At 42.6% G+C, this 22,865-nt stretch overlaps 1 protein-coding gene across 1 annotated transcript in view; it reads right to left on the bottom strand.

Annotated features, from left to right (window-relative positions):
• Nucleotides 1–19,930, bottom strand: part of atp23 (ATP23 metallopeptidase and ATP synthase assembly factor homolog) — a 28,132-nt gene extending 8,202 nt beyond the window's left edge. The window contains exons 1-3 of the mRNA XM_059977511.1: nucleotides 19,647–19,930; nucleotides 14,433–14,478; nucleotides 8,108–8,189 (exon numbers count right to left, since the gene is read on the bottom strand). Of these exons, the coding sequence (XP_059833494.1) occupies nucleotides 8,108–8,189; nucleotides 14,433–14,478; nucleotides 19,647–19,803 (285 nt within the window). The 5' untranslated portion in view covers nucleotides 19,804–19,930. The remainder of the gene's footprint in view (nucleotides 1–8,107; nucleotides 8,190–14,432; nucleotides 14,479–19,646) is intronic.
• Between the last annotated feature and the right edge of the window lie 2,935 nt (nucleotides 19,931–22,865).

Genomic DNA, 22,865 nt, shown 5'->3' with positions numbered 1-22,865 from the left:
CCCTGGACATCAGACTCAGGTTACAGATCCCTTTAAGAAAACAGATGTGGCATGGTTCACTGGTTTACAGGTACAATTCAAACACAAAGGTCTTAGACTCCCCACTGCTGATGAACATACAGTCTCTGGAAAACAAAATTGAAGACATCAGAGCAAGACTGCAGTACCAGAGGGACATCAGGGACTGCTGTGCACTTTGCTTCATGCAGACTCTAATTTCTAATGCAGGGTTCTAGTTTGATGGCTTCACTAATTACAGTAAAGAAAGGATAGCCAAGTCTTAAAAGTAGAGGTGGTGAAGTATGCTCTATGACCAACTCATTTTGGTGTACCGATATAGCGGCTTTGTCTCCATCTTCTTCACTTGACTTGTAACATCTAATGGTCAAATGTCATCCATTTTATTTGGCGGGGGACTTATCCGCCATCATCCTGGCAATGCTGTACATTCCATTTCTTTTGAGTGCTGCTTATCTGATGCTATGTGTCTGCAATGCTGCTGCAACTAAGCTTTTCATGGCATCTGGATATACATGTATTTGTGCATTAGAAAATAGACTGGACTTCAACTGAACTTTGATTTAAACTTATTGCAAAATTCAGTCCCAGAAAAATACAAAACTTATTAGCAAAACCACTGGGTAGCAGCATTCTGCTATGGCTACAAGACACGACATGTAGTAATAGGTCAAATCAATCTCTTATTGCTACAGTCGGACATTCCCACCTACTTGAAAAGGGTGACAATCATACCAGTACATAACAGCAAGGTGAGCTGCCTCAATGACTATCACCCAGTAGTATTCACATCTACTGTGATAAAGTTGATCATGGCCAGAATCAACTCCTGCCTAAGCACGGACCTAGACTCACCTGCAATTTGCCTATCACCAGGTCTGCAGTGGGTGTAATTTCATTGGCTCTCCACTGGGCCCTGGATCACTTGGACAATGTAATATCTATGTCAGGCTGCTGTTATTTGATTACAGCTAGCATTCAACACAATTATACCCTCAGTTCTAATCAACAAGCTCCAAAACCTGAGCCGCTGTGCCTCCTTCTGCAACTGGATCCCCCACTTCATCAGGAGACTGGAGACAGTGCGGATCGGAAACATTTCCTCCTATGAAGCTGTGTTTTGATTAAAAATTACTGTACACTATTTGTTTTTCTTTTTAGGTTTATGTAAAGTATAAAAACCAACAGCATTGTAGACTTCTTCCGGTGTTAGATTTTCCATCAATGATGATCTTCCCAAACTTACCAATGAATTTCTCTGCTCTTTTGTGATCAGCAGACGCTTTATCATTAACATTTTTTAACTCACTAAAAAAGTAATGTCATGCCTTTTCTTAAACTTCTGCAGCCAGCATGCTACATATTCACAAATAACTCCAATTTCAGTTTGTCATGTTAGGTCTTTGCTTGTTTCATGATCAGCATACCGTTAAGGGATCCACCAATGCTTCTGAATCCACTCTGTCAAAACACGATCAATGCAGTGTTTTTATATTTTTCACTAAACTCTGTTCAAAACTTCTTAGAACTGCCTTTGATATGTAGAGACCTGCACATCATCTGGGAGCTTTCAGTGTCTTGTGGAATTTTGCATTTGTGATGTCTGGTCAGCAAACAAAATAAATTGGGATTTCAGTGGATTTCAGGTTTTGGAATTTCAGATAAGGAGTACTTAATCAGAAGAATCAGGTTATTATCACTGACATGTGACATGAAATTTGTTAACTCAGCAGCGGTTCAATGCAATACATAATATAGAGGAAAAAATAAAATAATAAATAAGTAAATCAATTAAAGTATATATATATATTGAATAGATTAAAAAATGTGCAAAAGTCAGAAATACTGTATATTAAAAACAGTGAGGTAGTGTCCATTTAGGTGGCAGAGGGGAAGAAGATGGTTCTGAATCGCTGAGTGTGTGCCTTCAGGTTTCTGTACCTACTTGATGGTAACAGTGAGAAAAGGGCACGCCCTGGGTGCTGTATAGGCTGGTACCCAGGATGGAGCTGACTAGATTTAAAACCCTCTGAAGCTTCTTTTGGTCCTGTGCAGTAGCACCCTTCCCCCAACAACCCCCCCCCCATACCAGACAGTGATGCAGCCTGTCAGAATGCTCTCCACGGTACACCTATAGAAGTTTTTGAGTGTTTGTTGACATGCTAAATCTCTTCAAATTTCTAATGAAGCATATCCACTGTCTTGCTTTCTTTATAGCTACTTACATCGATATGTTGGGACCAAGTTAGATCCTCAGAGATCTTGACACCCAGAAACTTGAAACTTCACCCCCTCCACTTCAGATCCCTTTATGAGGCTTGGTATGTGTTACTTCGTCTTACCCTTCCTGAAGTTCACAATCAGCTCTTTCGTCTTACTGACGTTGTGTGCCAGGTTGTTGCTGCAGCACCACTCCACTAGTTGGCATATCTCACTCCTCTGAGGTGTCTCGTCACCACCTGAGATTCTACCAACAATGGTTGTATTGTCAGCAAATTTATAGATGGTATTTGAGCTATGCCTAGTCACACCATCATGTGTATATAGAGAGTAGAGCAGTGGGCTAAGCACACACACCTAAGGTGCGCCAGCGGTGATCGTCAGCAAGGATGATACGTTATCACCAGTCTGCAGAGATTGAGGTCTTCCGGTTAGCAAGTTGAGGATCCAATTGCAGAGAGGTACAGAGGCCCAGGTTCTGTAACTTCTCAATCAGAATTGTGGGAATGATGATATTAAATGCTGAGCTATAGTCGATGAACAGCATCTTGACGTGATAAAGCCGTGTGGAGAGCCATTGAGACTGTGTCTGCCATTGACCTATTGTGGTGATAGGCAAATTGCAATGAGTTCAGGTCCTTGCTGAGGAAGGAGTTTAGTCTAGTCATGACCAACCACTCAAAGCATTTCATCACTGTCGATATGAGTGCTACTGGGTGATAGACATTTAGGCAGCTCACATTATTCTTCTTAGGCACTAGTATAATTGTTGCCTGTATTATTACAAATGTACCACTGCCGTAAAACAACAAATTTCATGACAAATGCTGGTGATATCAAACCTGATTTTGAACTCCTTTCAAAGATTTAAACTTTAAGGTAAATAAAATGTGGTAGGCTCCACAGACCTCTTGGTTAATGGCATTGGTTCATGGCATAAAAAGGTTGGAAATGCCTGTGGTAGAGAGTCCCAATGAAAGGTCTTGACCCAAAACATCCACTCTGACCTGTTGAATTCCTCCAACATTCTGAGCATGTTGCTCTTTAGGCAAATCGGTCTCCTCACACCTCCTGCCATTCTTTAACAACCCACAAGACAGAGGCTACCCACTTCACAAAACAGAACATTTTGTTTGTGACTTATCACTTTTAAAGAAAAACAGGAAAATTAGTGTAGAAATCCTATCAAAGACAGGCTTTTGTACATTAAAATTAAATTCAGTGCTACAATGATATAAATAATGATTCCACACCTATTTAATTTGGCTCGAAATGACTGCTAGTTTGTCACATTCATAAAGATTTCCTTTGCTATTCTAATAGCGACATTAATTAGCTTATCCCAATACCCAACCACAATCCACAGAGAAGTTCTTTGGTCTGGTGTTATTTACTTATTTTGTTTATTTAAATTTGACATTTATTTTAGTTCGGTATAGCAATGGTCTGGAAGAGATAAATTAAAATGCCGTGTTTTTGCATAATTTGTTGCTGTTGAAAATGTCAAAAGCAACTCATCCTAACCACCACCCCAACCCCCACCACCCCTGGGTCTCAACAAAAATTACCAGGATCGAGGAAATCAGTTGTGTTAATCTGTAAGACATTAAGTGTAACGTGCAATGAAACAAAAAAAAAATGGGAATACAAACCTACAGAGTTTATAAAACTAATGAACTACTAATATTACTAAGCAGGTAAAGTCATTTTCACCACGATTTAGCAATTTTATGCAAAGGAAATAAAATTATATCATTATTAGCGTAACAGGCAGAGATATTATTTCTTTGACCTGCTCCAGTTCTACACAAGTCCAGATACTCATCCAAGCTCAGCAGTTTGAACAACAGCAGACCTCTGGTTGTGCGATATCAGTACACTGTGCATCAGTAACCACTGTCCTTCTGTGAACAGTTAAACATGAAAATCCAGATCATGCTCCCATAGGCTGTCCCCGCAAATCCAAGCCCTGCTCCATAGAATGCCCCGTTGGTCCACCGGGTGAGTGAATGATAAGTACTTGAACTCATTGAACCATTTAAAGCTTGTTTTATTATACAATACCCTCATAGGAAGCAAGTGAACCTTCTTGAATCAACTGCAATTCAGTTTTAACAAATGTCTTACACCATTATTACTCCACAATGACCTATGGTACCAAACATATGCATGTCCGTGTTATTCCTTTAAAATACACTTGGTGGGCACTTTATTAGATACCTCCTTTACCACTGAGTGCATGTTCATGGTCTTCTACTCCTACAGCCCATCCACTTCAAGGTTTGATATGACGTGCATTCAAGGATGCTCTTACACCACTGTTGTAACACCTGGCTATTTGAGATACTGTTGCTTTCCTGTCTGCTTGAGTCTGTCTGGCCTTTCTCCTCTAACCTCCATCACCAAGGCATTTTCACACTGCCACTCACTGGAATTTTTTTTGTTTTTCCTCAACATTCTCTGTAAACTCCAGAGACTATCATGCACAAAAATCCCAGATCTGCAGTTTCTGAGATACTCAAACCACCCCATCCAGCACTACCAATCATTCAACATGTACAAGCAAGCTAGATGAACTCAGCAGGTCAGGCAGCAGTCTATGTTTCGGGCCAAGACCCTTCGTCAGGACTGAAGAAGGGGGGGGGACAGGGGCCCTATAAAGAAGGTGGGGGGAGGAGGAAGTTGCAGGTGAAAAACCAGAGGAAAGATCGAGGGGTGGGGGAGGGGAAGCAGGGAGGGGACAGGCCAGAGAGGTGAAGGAGGAATGTAAGCGGAAAGCACTATGGGTAGTAGAAGGCAGAATCATGAGAGAGGTGATAGGCAGCTAGAAGAAGAGGCAGAGTGAAAGTGTGATGGGGAAGGGAGAGGGAGGGAATTACTGGAAGTTGGAGAATTCGATGTTCATGTACCAGCTCGAGTGTGCTGGTATAGCCATTGCTGAGGGTGGACTCTGTGTCAAGGCCTGATAATAGACGACAAACCCATGGTCAGCTCCATTACTTGTGCCAATTAAAGCGTTGATCAGGATTAAAATCATGGAGGATGGAGTGGAAAGCAAACAGGTGTTCAGAGATGTCCACCTGCATTTGACCAGTCTCCCTCTCTTCTCGCTACCACAGTCGAGCGGGAGGTACAGGAATCTTGGGTTCCATGCCGCCAGGTTCAGCAGCACTCACTGACCAGTAGTCATCAGGCTCCCGAGCGGGCTTAACTCACCTCAATGCTGAATGGACTCCACAGTTGTGGACTCACTTTCCGGGACTCTGCAGTTCACATTCCTTGTGTTTTTGTTTACTTTTTCACTATTCATGCGAGATGCAAGTAGGTTAAAATGTTAGCACAACATTTTGGTGAGGGGGAGAGGGGGAGAGGGGGAGAGGGGGAGAGGGGGAGAGGGGGAGAGGGGGAGAGGGGGAGAGGGGGAGAGGGGGAGAGGGGGAGAGGGGGAGAGGGGGAGAGGGGGAGAGGGGGAGAGGGGGAGAGGGGGAGAGGGGGAGAGGGGGAGAGGGGGAGAGGGGGAGAGGGGGAGAGGGGGAGAGGGGGTGTTTTTTAGTGAATTCTATTGTGTTTCTTTGTTTTGTAAATCCCTGCAAGATGAATCTCTGTTGTATACTGTACATATTTTGACAATTAATTTGAAGATTATCATTCCATGGCCTTAGCTCTTCATTAGCTTATCTTACATCAAGAAAGGAAAAATGCACAGAAACTGTGGATTAATATACTTGACCAATTTAGAAGTCTTACACTGAAGAGTATCGGCAATATTATACTGATTAAGGATGCAGTGTGAGCAACTGTCCAGATTTCACATAATCATCTTTAGAAACAAATTATAAATAATCCTTGAGAGAAGGGTGCTTGACAGGATGTTATTATACTCTGCAAAGGTAGAGGGTCTCTTTCCATCATGAACATCTTGAAATGTACTTTCTAAGTGCATCATAGTAACCTAAGTGGCACCATTTGTTTGTTTCACTGTATGTTGTATCAAACGATTGATCAAAATAAATTGGTAAATATCATTGCCACAGGTACCAAGGGAAAGTGGAAAAAACTTATCTTTCACAGCATTCTTCCAGATCGATTCTTTACAACAGTTCTTTGAGGTCATATAATAACAGGGTGTGCAACGAAGTGCTGGAGCTACAGAGAATGTACAGTGCAAGTAGACAATAACGTACAAGGTCATATAAAACAAGGTGGATTGTGAGGTAAAAAATCCATCTTATTACACTACGGAACTGTTCAATAGTCTTATAACAACGGGATAGAAGCTGTCCTTGAACCTGGCGGTATGTGCTTTCAGATTTTTGTATCTTTTGCCTGATGGGTGGGGACAGTGGGTGGGATCTTTGATCGTTTTACCACTGCAGTGAAAGGGTAGGTGAGTCCTTGGAGGGAAGGCTGGCGAGCCTTTCTTGACATGGTTGGACCAGGACTAGTTAATGGTGGTGTTCATTCCAAGAAACTTGTAGCTCTTAACCCTCTCAAGCTCAGTACCGTTAATGTAAATAGAAGTAAATGCACCACCTGTCTCCCTGAAATGAATGACCAGCTCTTCTGTTTTGCTGACATCGAGGGAAAGGTTGTTGCCATGACACTGTCATTGGGTTGTCCATCTCCATTACTAGCCCACTATAGAAGTATCATCTGCAGGTGGAAATCAAGCAGAATCTGGCCATGCAGTAATGAGTGCAGTAGCATCTCAACCTTGAGGATAATCGAGACACAGCAGTTGCTGCCTACCCTTGCTGACTATAGTCTGTTGGTCAGGAATTTAAGGATCCAGCTGTTGAATCTCAGGTTTTAGAGTTTGTTGATGAGTTTGCTTGGAATTTTAGTATTGAAGGTGGAGCTGTGGTCAATAAAAAATAGTTTGACATAGGTGGCTTTTCTGCCCAGATGGTTAGCAGCCTCTCAACTACTTTCCACTCCTCATATAGTTTATCTACATTTTTCCACAGCATTCTAACATAAATTTCAAAATGATATCATCACATTCCCTTTAAGACCAGAGATAAAGGAGCAGAATTAGGCTATTTCCCATTGAATTGCTCCGCCATTTGATTGCGGTCATTTATTTTCTTTCTCAGCCCCATCCTCCTGCCTTCTGCCCATAAACTTTGACACCTTTAACTTATTAAATATCTATCAACCTCTGCTTTAAATATATCCAATGACTGGGCCTCCATAGTCGTCTGAGGCAATGAGTTCCTCAGATTCACTACCGGCTGTCTAAAGGTATTCCTCCTCATCTCTGTTCTAAAGACACCTCCTTCTATTCTGAGGCTGTGCCCTCTGGTCTAGATTCTCCCATTATTGGAAACATTCTCTCCACATCCATCCATCTAGGCCTTCCAATATTTAATCAGAATCAAGTTCAATATCACTGGAATATATCATGAAATTTGTTAATTTTCTGGCAGCAGTACAATGCAATAAATATAGAAAAAATCTGAATTACAGTAAATTATAAGACAGACATACATACACACACAAGATAGTTAAGTAGGTTTCATTAAGATCGACTCCCTCATTCTTCTGAACACCAGTCCAGAGATGATAGAAAAAAAAATGCACACCCATGTAAGAGGGAAGAGTTAGATTGACCTTAGGTTAAAAGGTTGGCACAACATTTTGGCCCAAAGGCCTGAACTGTGCTGTGTTCCACCTTCTACGTTCCTTGCAGAGCTACAAAAATCAGCACTGAAAATTGACTTGGATAGTGAATCACAAAAGGGAATTTGATAAATATTTCAAGGGGAATACATTTATAACATAATCAGCAGAGTAGTGGGAATAACTTTAAGGACCCAACACAAGGTTAACAGACCAACTGTGTGTTTAGTCTCGGTGTGTTACTCACCTGCGATATTTCAGCATCAAAGCCTCCACTGACTGTTCCATCACAGTCTTCACAGGAAAAGTGACGATCTGTATAAACAGTGCTGAAGACATAGAATATTGTAGATATCATTTGGCTGCTTTTGTTGTGGATATATAAAATACAACACTATGACTGCTGCATATCTGAAATAAAAAGCAAACTGCTCAGAGCACATCAAATCCAACAGTAATGTGGAGTAACTAATAAAGTTAACATGTCAGATATATGTACAACATGCTGAAAGAACTCAGCAGGTCAGGCAGCATCCGTGGGACACGATGCTTCATCAGGACAAAAGAGGAGGGGGCAGAGGCCCTATAAAGAAGGTGCGGGAAGGGTAGAAAGGAGAAGGCTGGTAGGTGCCAGGTGAAAAACCAGTAAGGGGAAAGATCAAGGAATGGGGGGGGGGGGGAAGGGGAAGCAGGGAGGGGATAGGCAGGAAAGGTGAAGAAGGAATGTAAGGGAAAGTACTATGGCTAGTAGAAGGAGGCGGAACCATGAGGGAGGTGATAGGCCGTTGGAGGAGGAGGCAGAGTAAAACTGGGATGGGCGAAGGGAGGTGGAGGGAATTACCAGAAGTTGGAGAATTCAATGTTCATGCCAAGGGACTAGAGACTACCCAGCCGATATATAAGGTGTTGTTCCTCCAACCTGAGTTTGGCCTCATCATGGCAGTAGAGGAGGCCATGTATGGACATATCTGAATGGGGATGAGAAGCAGAGTTGAAGTGGGTGGCAACCGGGAGATCCTGTCTGTTGTCGTGGACAGAGTGGAGGTGCTTGACGAAGCGGTCCCCCAATCTGCGTCGGGTCTCACCGATTTAGAGGAGGCTGCACCGGGAGCACCGGAAGCAACAGATGACCCCAACAGACTCACAAGTGAAGTGTTGCCTCACCTGGAAGGACTGTTTGGGGCCCTGAATGGTGGTAAGAGAGGAGGTGTAGGGACAGGTGTAGCACTTACGCTTGCAGGGATAAGTGCCAGGTGGGAGATCCGTGAAGAGAGTCACGTGGACCAGGAAGTCGCGGAGGGAACTATCCCTGCGGAAAGCGGAGAGGGGTAGAGAGGGAAAGATGCGCTTAGTGGTGGCGTCCTGTTGAAGTTAGAGGGAGTTGTGGAGGATAACGTGCTGGATCCGAAGGCTGGTGGGGTGGTAGGTGAGGACAAGGGGAACTCAAACTCAGATATATAGTCTTTCACTAGACATAGATGTGCTGCGTAAATCTTTGGTCCCTCAACACCACCTCTTTGGGCAAGAAAACACAGCAGCATCTCCACTTCCTGAGGAGATTGAGGCAAGTTAAGCTCCTGTCAGCCACCCCACCCCAACATAAAAAATTCTTACGAGGCATCTGACCATGTCCCCACAAAGGATTGTGAGGGCTGCTGAAAAGATCATCAGATTCTCTCTTCCACTCATCAAACATGTTTATCTTGAGCTCTGCAAACAAATGCCCTTAGCACTGCCATTGATAACCTCCGTCCATCCAACAATATCTGCCCCCCCCCCCCCCCCCACCATCAGGCAGTGGGTACAGAGGCATTACGACAAGAGCTGTTAGGATAGGAAACAGTTTCTTTCCCCCAGGCTGTAAGACGACTGAATTCTCAGCCACCACCAAAAATTCATCACATATGAAGTACTAGTAGTGTTATATAGTTTACTTTTTAATTTATATTATTTGTGGCAATATTACTTTATGTTGTGCACATCGTCTATTTTGTTTGGCAGTGTACAGCAATACAGTTGAATGATGATAAATTAAACTTGACTTATTCAAAAGTTAATATTTTCTTTACTTATCCTTATCACAGTTTTTTCCTCACATAACCACCATCATCATCAACCACTTCTGCCTTCCACTTTTATCAAGGGTATTATCACTTTTAGTCCACTTCTTTCAACTTCTACGTACTCAGAAGTTGCCCAATGCATTAATTGCTTCTTACGTTTGCTACCATAAAGCATTAACTGCCTCTTATGTTTCCTCTCAGGATTGCTACCAGTGCCACGTGCAAGTGGGTTTAGAAATAGTAAGATAGTGCAGATCAACACGTGGCTGAAGACATGGTGCAAGACGGAGGGCTTCAGACTTATAGATAATTGGGCAGTTTTCCAGGGAAGGTGGAACCTGTTCTGGCGGGACGGTTTACATCTGAATTGGAGGGGGACAAATATGCTTGCAGGTAGGTTTGCTAGAGAGGCTCCAGTGGATTTAAACTAGTTACGAGGAGGGAGGGAAACCAGAGTGTAGGAACAGATGTATGGGAGAAGGAAGAAAAAGAAGACAGTAAAGTTCTTTGTACTGTTAGAGATAAACAGAGGAAGAGGTGGAGAATTTCTTAAATGCATTTATTGTAATGCTAGGAGCATTGTAAGAAAGGTGGATGAGCTTAGAGCATGGATTGATACCTGGAAATATGATGCTGTAGCTATTAGTGAAACATGGTTGCAGGAGGGGTGTGATAGAATCAGAGGGACAAGAGGGGGAGGTGTTGCGCTGCTTGTCAGAGAAAATATTACAGTGGTGCTCTGGCAGGATAGATTAGAGGGCTCGTCTAGGGAGACTATTTGGGTGGAATTGAGGAATGGGAAAGGTGTAGTAACACTTATAGGGGTGCATTATACACCACCTAATAGGGAGCAAGAATTGGAGGAGCAAATTTGCAAAGAGATAGCAGATAATTGTAGTAAGCACAGGGTTGTGATTGTGGGAGATTTTAATTTTCCACACATAGACTGGGAAGCCCATACTGTAAAAGGGATGGATGGTTTGGAGTTTGTAAAATGTGTACAGGATAGTTTTTTGCAACAATGCATAGAGGTACCAATTAGAGAAGGAGCAGTGTTGGATCTTCTGTTAGGGAATGAAATAGGTCAGATGACGGAGGTATGTGTTGGGGAGCAGTTCGGGTTCAGTGATCACAATGCCATTAGTTTCAATATAATTATGGAGAAGGATAGGGCTGGACCCAGTGTTGAGATTTTTGATTGGAGAAAGGCTAACTTTGAGGAGATGCAAAAGGATTTAGAAGGAGTGGATTGGGACAAATTGTTTTATGGGAAGATGTAATAGAGAAATGGAGGTCATTTAAAGGTGAAATTTTGAGGGTACAGAATCTTTATGTTCCTGTTAGGTTGAAAGGAAAGATTAAAAGTTTGAGAGAGCCATGGTTTTCAAGGGATTATAGCAATGTACTACATACAGAGCTAGAGACGACACAGTCGGTAAGTCATTTTGAGACTAGTTTATTCAAACTTCGCGGCGTTGGCATTTAATCCCTAGCGCCTGCCCTCTCTGGGTGGAAATGACATCAGAGGTGCATTACCAAAGTCTCTCCCCGCGTGCTGGCTATTTGTGAGCCGGTTTGCCTGCACAGAAAGTGGGTCGCCACAGGATATCGAAAACTTGGTTAGGAAAAAGAGAGATAGCTACAATAAATATAGGCAGCATGGAGTAAATGAGTGCTTGAGGAATATAAAGAATGTAAGAAGAATCTTAAGGAAGAAAATAGAGAAGCTGAGATACGAGGTTGCTTTGGCAAGTAAGGTGAAAATAAATCCGAAGGGTTTCTACAGTCATATTAATAGCAAAAGGATAGTGAAGGATAAAATTGGTCCCTTAAAGAATCAGAGTGGACAGCTATGTGTGCAGCCGAAAGAGAGGGGGGAGATTTTGAACAATTTCTTTTCTTCGGTATTCACTAAGGAGAAGGATATTGAATTGTGTAAGGTAAGGGAAACAAGTAGGGAAGTTATGGAAACTATGACGATTAAAGAAGAGGAAGTACTGATGCTTTTAAGGAACATAAAAGTGGATAAATCTCTGGATCCTGACAGGATCCCTAGGACCTTGAGGGAGGTTAGTGTAGAAATAGCAGGGGCTCTGACAGAAATATTTCAAATGTCATTAGAAACAGGGATTAGCGTATTGCTCATGTGTTCCATTGTTTAGAAAGGGTTCTAAGAGTAAACCTAGCAATTATAGGCCTACACGAGGAAATCTGCAGATGCTGGAAATTCAAACAACACACACAAAAAATGCTGGTGGAACACAGCAGGCTAGGCAACATCTATAGGGAGAAGCAATGTCAACATTTCGGGCCGAGACCCTTCATAGACCTGTCAGTTTGAAGTCAATGGTGGGTAAATTAATGGAAAGTCTTCTTAGAGATGGTATATATAATTATCTGGATAGACAGGGTCTGACTAAAGTAGGTGGCGTTGTGGATAATGAAGTAGGTTTTCAAAGCTTGCAGAGAGATTTAGGCCAGTTAGATGAGTGGGCTGAACGATGGCAGATGGAGTTTAATGCTGTTAAGTGTGACATGCTACATTTTGGTAGGAATAATCCAAATAGGGCATACATGGTAAGTGGTAGGGCATTGAAGAATGCAGTAGAACAGAGTGACCTGGGAATAATGGTGCATAGTTCCCTGAAGGTGGAATCTCATGTAGATAGGGTGGTGAAGAAAGCTTTTGGTATTTTGGCCTTTATAAATCCAAGCATTGAGTATACGAGTTGGAATGTAATGTCAAAATTGTACAAGGCATTGGTAAGGCCGAATTTGGAGTATTGTGTACAGTTCTGGTCACCAAATTATAGGAAAGATGTCAACAAAATAGAGAGAATACAGAGAAGATTTACTAGAATGTTACCTGGGTTACCTAGAATGTTACCTGGGTTTCAGCACCTAAGTTACAGGAAAAGGTTGAACAAGTTAGGTCCTTATTCTTTGGAGCGTAGAAGGTTGAGGGGGTACTTGATAGAGGTATTTAATATTATGAGGGGGGTAGATAGAGTTGACGTGGATAGGCTTTTTCCATTGAGATTAGGGGAGATTCAAACAAGAGGACGAGTTGAGAGTTATGGGGCAAAAGTTTAAGGGTAACACAAGGAGGAATTTCTTTACTCAGTGTGGTAGCTGTGTGGAACAAGCTTCCAGTAGAAGTGGTAGAGGCAGGTTCAGTATTGTCATTTAACGTAAAATTGGATGGGTATATGGACAGGAAAGGAATGGAGGGTTATGCACTGAGTGTGGGTCAGCGGGACTAGGTGAGTAAGTGTTCGGCACGGACTAGAAGGGCCGAGATGGCCTGTTTCCGTATTGTAATTGTTATATGGTTATATGTCATCTATGTAGAGTGGATTCTGGTTAATTGGATCATCGGTTAATCAGGGCAGGCCCTTATTTGGTACAACTCTTAAAGAACAAAAACTAATCCAGAAAACTTCCAGGATTCCCTTCATTTACTTAGGACCTTAACCATTTAATTGTTGCAGGACACGGTTGCCAAAATGTTTCTGGCTAACATCTCAGTTGCGTACACATGTGGCCAGTAGACACTTCACCCTGCTTAGAGAAATCAGTTGTTAAATAGCATTAGTTGCATGCGTTTGTGTTCAAAAAGGAGTGATTTTTGAACTGATAGTTGGCAAGAAATAAGCAGTATGGCAATTCAGAACTGTTTCCTTTACTGGGGTTTCAAGCATTTAGGCTTGGAGGTGGCAGAGATGGCTGGGAGTGAAAACATAATGATTTCACTATTTCAAAATTACAATTAAAATGTAGATTTGGAGGATGGAATTATCTACATTATTATACAAAGGCAGTCCATTATCTGCACTAGGTGTCAGCACTGATTTTGTCCATTTACAGTCAATCAAAATAAAACAGTACATGAATTCTTCTGTCAATAACTACTAGGGGTTAATACATAGTTTAATAGTACTTTACAGGCACTGGTAGTGTTCTAAATTGTTCTGTACTCCATTTCAATAGTTAAATTGTTACTCAGTTAAATTGTCGCTTGTTTTTCTTCCTTTCAACAATTTCCATGAAATTTTGGCAAGCTGGGGTAGCTGCTTAATTGAGCCAAAATGTACTGGTCCCGATGTGTCTCAATTAACTGGAATCCACTATATATGCCAAGATGCTATCTGGTCTTCAATATCTTCTAATTTAGTTTAGTTTTATTTGGTATATTTACATTGAAACATACAGCAACATGGTAGGTTGCACCAATGACCACAGTCTAAAGTTTTTACTGAGGCCAGTCTACAAGCCCACATTTCTCTTGCCAACATAGCATGCCCACACCATTATGGCTTTGGAATGTGGAGAAAACCACTATGCCACCATGTCATCCCAAGGATTCTGTTTTCCATTGTAACTCTGTACTCTTTCTATTTCAAATGCATTAGAGTGAGAATAGTCAGTAAAATTGGTTGAAAGCAAATATTTGCAGATTTAGAAAAGACTTTTAACAGCTGCCAAGACTCAACATCAGATTCAACTTACCATCCTGAACTTTTCATGGCATCCATAAGTAGTTTTGCAAAAGGGCCTACAGAAAGGATTAAGTGTCAAAATGTGCCAAGAGTAACACTGAACTCATAATCAGAAACTCAAAATGCAAACTGATTAAGCATTGTCATTTCTGAAAAATTTGAACATTTGCAAACACATACGCTTAACTGTTTTGAAGGCCACTGCTTAACTCCTTAATCTTAGAATGAGAGCTATGCTAATCAGAGCTGTTATGAGAGAGCAATATTTCCAGACCAACATTATAGAGAAATACAACTCCTCACAACTCCTAAAATGGGTTCTATCAAAATCAATTAAACTTCAACGACAAGAGTGATAGATTTTATAGTAACGTCACAATGATCTTTCTGCGAATCTCAGTACTACACAGTTCCCATGTTTCAGCAGTTACCACCCCCCACCAAACCTCATGAGAATGTAGCAAAGAGGAAATTAGCAACTACTAGAAAAGTCCCCTCCCACAAAAAAAACAGGCAATTTAATAATTCAGCACACCACCCATTTCTTCTCAGCTTTAAGGACATCTTGTCCTCCTAAAAGCAGAGGTTCTCCTGGGAAGTGCAGCCATTGCTAAAAACATAGCTATGGGTAGCTCAATTGTACACGGAATAGGGACAAAGCTGAAAGCACAGAAGAGTTTCAAAGTTATGGAAGCAGCCACTTCCTGCCCTTCTCTCCGGTTTATAGACACCTTCTTAGTGCCAGTGAAGAGATTATCAATGAGCAGCTGGCAAGAAAATTCCTGGACGGGGAGGGTGAACAGCCAGAGCTGTCTTAAAGACAATGGTATAAACATGATGAGATTCCGGTCAAATTTTGAGTGATGAAATCACATGTAGTACCAGAGGAACCAACACACTAGACCACTATTAAACCACCATCAAGACTGCTTAATGTGCTATCCTACACCCACCCCTCAGAAAGCCTGATCACCTGACTGTACTTCTACTCTGAGTATAGGCAGAGACTGATGCTGTAGCACCAGTAGTGAGGACCAAGAAGATAGGGACATGGGAGACACAAGAGCACCTACAGGACTGTTTTGATTTGGTGGACTGGACTATATTCAGGGATTCATCTTTGAGTTTGAATGAGAATCCCACAGCTGTCACTGAATTCATAGACTGCTGAGGGTTAGATCTGTGTGATTCAAGTCTGGCAACTCTGGTCTGCATGAGAAAGCCAGGTACGAATTATGGAGGGCTATCTCACAGTCAACTCTGGCAGGGTTTGCAGGCCATTACTTCCAATAAAGCGAAACCCAACAACACGAATGACAGTGATGTTTCACTTCCAGATGAGCCTTTTATGCTCACTTTGAAAGAGAGAATAAAACTACAGCTACAAGGATCCCTGAAGCACCCAGTGATCCAGTGATCTATCTGTGTCTCGGAGGCCGACTTTATGCTTTCTTTCAAGAGGATGTACCCTCACAAGGCAACAGGCCCCAATGGAGTACCTGGTAGGCCTCCAAAAACCTGTGCCAACTAACTGCCGCAGTTCAAAGACATTTTCAGTCTCTCATTGCTACAAATGTTTATTCCCATCTGCTTCAAAAGGGTGATAACTATGCCACTGCTCAAGAAGAGGAGGGTGAGCTACCTTAATAACTATCAACCAGTAGCACTCACATCTACAATGATGAAGTGCTTTGAGACGTTGGTCATGGCTAGAATAAACTCCTGTCTCAGCAAAGGACCTGGACCCAATGCAACTTGCCAATCGCCACAATAGGTCTACGGTGACTGCAATCTCATTGGCTCTTCACACGGCCTTGGATCACCTGGACAATACAAATAACTATGGGAGGATGCTGTTTATTGACTACAGCTTAGCATTTAACACAATCTACAAGAACTAGGGCCTCTATACCTTCCTCTGCAACTGGACCCTCAACTTCCTAACCAGAAGACCGCAGTCTTTGCAAATTGGAAATAACATTTCCACCTCACTGACGATCAACACTGACGTACCTCAGGGACATGAGCTCAGCCCACTGCACTCCTTTCTCTACACCATGACAGTGAGGCTAGGCACAGCTCAAATGCCATCTATAAATTTGCTGATGATACTATTGTTGGCAGAATTTCAGATGGTGATGAGAGGGTGTATAGCAGCGAGATAGGTCAACTATCTGAGTGATGCTGCAGCAACAACCTTGCGCTGAACTTCAGTAAGACTGAAGAACTGATTGTGGACTTCAGAATGGGTAAGATGAAGGAACACACACCAGTTCTCAGAGGGACCAGAAGTTGAAAGAATGGGCCCAACATATTAATGCAGTTACAAAGAAGGCATGACAGCGGCTATATTTCATTAGGAGTTTGGAAGATTTATTATGTCACCAAAGACACTTACAAAACTTTACAGATGTACCATGGAGAGCATTCAAACTGGCTGCATCACCATCTGGTTATGGAGCCGGGGGTGGGGGGGGGGGGGGGGAGGGTGGTGGCTACTGCATAGATTTGAAAAAAGCTGCAGAGATGTGTAAACTTAGTCAGTTCCATCATGGGCAGTATCCTCACAATATTCACACAAATTGGGGCTTGGTTGAGTGAGATGTCCTAACTTCATGGTGGGACCCAGGTCATATCGACCTTATAGACATACAGAGTCTGAGAACGGTGGTTTTCTTACTGCTGAGTCCAGTGGCTGTTAGCGAGGCTCTAATGAGCCACATTTCTGGAGATGCCCAGTAAAAAGGGGTTTGATCTTCAAGGAGTGATGCCTCAAAAAGGCAGCATCCTTTTTTACAGAGACCCAATGCCCAGGATATGCCCTCTTCTCACTCTATCATCAGGGAGCAGGTACAGAAGCCTGAAGGCACACTCAACGATTCAGAATAGCTTTTCCCCCTCTGCCATCTGATTTCTGAATGGACAATTAACCCATGAACATTACCTAACTACTTTTTGTTTCTATTTGTGCATCATTTATTTATTTACTGTAATTAATGTTTTTTTCTGTTAATATGTATTGCACTGTTCTGTTGCTACAAAAACATAGAAAACCTACAGCATAATACAGGCCCTTTGGCCCAGAAAGTTGTGCCGAACATGTCCCTACCTCAGAAACTACTAGGGTTACCCATGGCCCTCTATTTTTCCAAGATCCACGTACCTATCCAAAAGTCTCTTAAAAGACCTTATCATATCCACCTCCACCACCATTGCCGACAACCCATTCCACACACTCACCATTCTCTGCATAAAAAAAAACTTACCCCTGACATCTCCTCTGTACCTACTCCCCAGCACATTAAACCTGTGTCCTCTTGTGGCAGCCATTTCAGCTCTGGGAAAAAGCCTTTGACTATCCACACGATCAATGCATCTCATCATCTTATACACCTCTATCAAGTCACCTCTCATCCTCCGTTGCTCCAAGGAGAAAAGGTTTTCACTCAACCTATTCTCATAAGGCATGCTCCCCAATCCACGCAACATCCTTGTAAATCTCCTCCGCACCCTTTCCATGGCTTCCACATCTTTCCTGTATTGAGGCGACCAGAACTAAGTACAACAGAACAACAAACTTCACAACATATGCCGGTGATATTAAACCTGATTCTGAATCCTGTACCTCCTCTCTGATAGTAGCAATGAGAAGTGGGTATGTCTCAAATGGTGAGGGTCCTTCACGATAGATACCACCGTACCGAGGCATTGCCTTGTGAAATGTCCTTGACAGTGGGGAGGACTGTGCCCCTGATGGAGCTGGCATCATCAAGGACTCTCAGCATCAGGGACGTACCCATTTCTCCACTACTACTCTCAGAAAGAAGCCAGAGAAACCTACGGACACTCAACGTTTTAGGAACAGCTTCTTCCACTCTGCCACTAAATTTCTGAATGATCGATGAACCCATGAATACTCCCTCACTATTCCTTTTTTGCACTTTAAAAAAATATGTAACTTACAGAAACATAATATCCTGCTCTGTACCATTGCTGCAAAAAAAATTCACAACATACTGTACATCAATGACAATAAAACTGTTTGATTCTAACACTCCAAATCTCAAACTCCCAATGACATCGAGCCACTGACATTCCAAATCTCAAACTCCCAATGACATCGAGCCACTGACATTCCAAATCTCAAACTCCTAAAGAAATAGTTTTTCTTCATGATTTCATCAATATGTTGGACCTCAGAAAAGATCCTGTGGGATGTTGATGACCAGGACTTGAAGCTACTCATTCTTTCCATCATTAACCCCTCAGTGAGAACTGATGTGTGTTCTTCTGATTTCCCTTTCCTTTGGGATCAATTCGCTGGTCTTGCAGACTTTGTGTGTGAGACCGTTGTAGCAACACCACTCAGTCAGCTGATCTATCCTCACTCTGGTATACTGCCTCATCACCATCTGAGTCTCTATCAACAAAGCGGTGACATTGGTGAATTTATCAACGGCATTCGAGCTACATCTAGCACAGAGTAATGAGCCATGTTATAACCAGCTACAAAACAAAGTCAGGCAGCATCACTGAAACCAGCACATCTCTTCCCCATGAATTTAACACATTCTATTCATTTTTGAACCCTACAGCCTCCAGTGCAACTGAACCTACAATCCCCATTATGGACATAAGAAACCATGGAAAGCAGAATATCGAACAGTGCAGAAAGAGGCCCTTTGGCCCATAATGTTTTGCTAAACCAATTAAATTGCCAATTAAACTAATCCCTTCTCTCTCACGTTCATGTGTCTATATAAACATTTCTTAAAAGTCTCTTATGTTTCCACCTCTACCACCACCCCAGCCAGTGCATTCCAGGCACCCACCACTGTGTAAAAATCTTGCCCCTCACTCATCTTCTTTTCCCCCCTCACTTCAACACCACTGCCTCCTTTACCTCGTCCTGCCCCTCCCATTCCCTCCTCACCCCTCCACTTCCACACCACCTCATCTTCCCCCCCTTTATGCACCTCCTCCTCACCCCTATTTCCACACTACTGCCTTTTCTTCATCCTCCCTCTCATCCTCCTCACCCCTATTTCCACACTACTGCCTCCTTTTCTTCACCCTCCTTCACCTCCTCCTCACCCCTATTTCCGCACTACTGCCTCCTTTTACTTCACCCTCCCTCACCCCTACTTCCACACCCTTTTGCTCACCCTCCCTCTCCTCACACACCCCAGCATCCACAGCACCGCCTCTCTCCCCTCGCACTCACTTGTGTGCAGAGCCACCTTCAGCATCAGCTGACATTTGTGGTTGAAGGTAAAGAGGCTTTTCTCTAACATGCTCCTCTTTTCTTTGCTACTTTTGTGTTCGGGAAATAGCCCATAGCCATAATCCTCCTCCTGTTGCTCCTGCTGACTTTTATCCATTGAATCCCCGTGGAGAGAGTCCAGAGCAGGAGCTGCCGGTCACAACTAGAGGTCAGGCACAGCACTGCCATGAAGGGGTTAGAGGTCAAACTGCTCAAACGATATTAAAAGCAGTCCAATGCTCATCACTTTCTTTGTTACAATAATACCACTCTAAAATTATATATTTTATTTTAAAAGGACCGTATTTTATGATGAGAGTTTTTCGATGCACATGCGATTTCATAAGGGCGTCGTGGATTGGTGGTTGCTCCCTCGAACGTCATCTGCTCAGGCAAGATAGACCGGTTTCACACTGACGTCATTTGCTGGGACGACAGGAAGTCGAAACTTCTTTACTCGACAGCACACACAAAATGCTGGTGGAAACAGCAGGCCAGGCAGCATCTATAGGAGAAGCACTGTCGACGTTTCGGGCCGAGACCCTCCGTCAGGACGAACTGAAAGGAAAGATAGTAAGAGATTTGAAAGTAGTGGGGGGGGGGGAGGGGGAATTGCGAAATGATAGGAGAAGACCGGAGGGGATGGGATGAAGCTAAGAGCTGGAAATGTGATTGGCAAAAGGGATACAGAGCTGGAGAAGGGAAAAGATAATGGGACGGGAGGCCTCAGGAGAAAGAAAGGAGGTGGGGGGAGCACCAGAGAGAGTTGGAGAACAGGCAAACGACTAAATATGTCAGGGATGGGATAAGAAGGGGAGGAGGGGCATTAACGGAAGTTAGAGAAGTCAATGTTCATGCCATCAGGTTGGAGGCTACCCATCCGGTATATAAGGTGTTGTTCCTCCAACCTAAGTTTGGATTCATTTTGACAGTAGAGGAGGCCATGGATAGACATATCAGAATGGGAATGGGACGTGGAATTAAAATGTGTGGCCACTGGGGGATCCTGCTTTTTCTGGTGGACCGAGCATAGGTGTTCATCGAAATGGTCTCCCAGTCTGCGTCATAGTAATTCCTTTAGGTTAGTCCTGACGAAGGGTCTCGGCCCGAAACGTCGACAGTGCTTCTCCCTATAGATGCTGCCTGGCCTGCTGTGTTCCACCAGCATTTTGTGTGTGTTGTTGTTTGAATTTCCAGCATCTGCAGATTTCCTCGTGTTTACTTCTTTACTCGTCTTGTTTTATGGAAGTTTTCTTCATTGTTTACTTTTCTGCAATATCAACAGATAATCGAACCTCTGTAGATATACATCTTATACATGTTATACCATTCATAAATCAACGTTGCAAAGAAAAAGCCCAAGAAGGTTGCCTCAATTTCTATCTGCCAATGAGCTGTTGTAGTGAAGCAGTTTTGAAAGTCATCATACGGTACACTTTTCAGCTAGCAATAACAAGTGTATAAATTCCTCCACTACATAAATCTGTGCTTTTTGACACTGTATTTTTCAGCGTTTTGGAGGAAAGTTGATACAATCTACTACTGCTGCAAAACAATGACTTTAAATCATTTGCCGTTCAACACCATCATTCTCACAGTCCTGATAGACAAGCTACAAAACCTGGGCCTCTGTACCTCCCTCCGCAATTGGATCCTCGACTTTCTAACTGGAAGACCACAATCTGTATGGATTGGTAATAATATCTACTCCTCGTTGACAATCAACACTGGCACACCTCAGGGATGTGTGCTTAGCTCACTGATCTACTCTATACTTATGACTAGGCATAGCTCAACTACCATCTACAAATTTGCTGATGATACAACCATTGCCAGCAGAATCTCAGATGGAGACGAGAAGGCATAAAGGAGTGAGACATACCAGCTAGTTGGGTGGTGTTGCAGCAACAACTTTGCACTCAACATCAGTAAGATAAAAGAGCTGATTTTGGACTTCAGGAAGGGTAAGACAAGGGGACAGGAACCATTCCTTATAGAAGGATCAGAAGTTAAGAGAGTGAGCAGTTTCAAGTTACTGGATGTCAAAATTTCTGAGGATCTAACCTGGACCCAAAATATTGATGCAGCTATAAAGAAGGCAAGACAATGGAGTTAAGAGTTTGAGGAGATTTGGTTTGGTTTGTCACCTAAAACACTGGAAAACTTTTATAGATGTACTGTGGAGAGCATCTGACAAGCTGCATTCCTGTCTGGTATGGGCTACTGAACAAGAAAGAAATAAGCTACAGAGTGTTGTAAAATTATGCAGCTCCATTTTGAGTACCAGCCTCCAAAGTATCGAAGGCATCTTCAAGGAGCTTCAGGGAAAAGCCTGTGTCTATTATTAAGGACCCCCATCAACCAAGACATGCCCTCTTCTCATTATTACCATTCGGAAGGAAGTACAGAAGCCAGAAGACACACACTCAGTAATTCAGGAATAGCCTCTTGCCCTGTGATTCCTAAATGAACATTGAACCCATGAACATTACCTCACTTTTAAAAACTATTTAACCTATATATACTTGCTGTAATTGATTTCCTTTTTATCTATATTATCATGTATTGCATTGTACTGCTGCAGCTAAATTAATATCACCATATATGCCAGTGATGTTAAACCTGATTCTGATTCATTTAATTCAGTGGTAATTAATCTGATTCTACTGTTTACAAAAATGTAATGGCCATCTTCCCGATGTATCTCTGGAATTCTTTATCCCTAAGAGTAGTAGAAGCCAAGTTGTTAGATATACTTATGGTAAGGTGGAGATAGATGGAAAAAAAAGATGAATATTTGAAAGATCGAAGAACTGAGCACAGGAAGAGGAGCTGAGTGGAGGCCATCATAGACTGAATCATGGAGCAGGCTTGTGAGGGGCCACTGGACTACTTTTGCTCCTAATGTCTTGTGTTCTTGTCTCACAGATGCCAGTTTCCAAACAATTTGATTAATTCTATGTGATAACAAGAGTTGGCTTGGAACACTAGATACTGTAACACCCAGATATCACATTGCAGACGTGCATTCTCAGACGGACTGTGCATTAAAACAAAGCATTCCAGTACAGTTCTAATGCAGTGGTGGGGCTCATCAGCAAAAATGATGAAACAATGTACAGGGAGGAGGTCAAACACCTAGGGAGCTGGTGCAGTGACAACAACTTGATGCTTAAAGTC

This window comes from Hypanus sabinus, chromosome 8 (assembly GCF_030144855.1).
Source record: "Hypanus sabinus isolate sHypSab1 chromosome 8, sHypSab1.hap1, whole genome shotgun sequence".
Taxonomy (NCBI): Eukaryota; Metazoa; Chordata; class Chondrichthyes; order Myliobatiformes; family Dasyatidae; genus Hypanus; species Hypanus sabinus.
The sequence above is the reverse complement of the archived record's forward strand: the minus strand, read 5'-3'. Positions and strand labels throughout refer to the sequence as shown.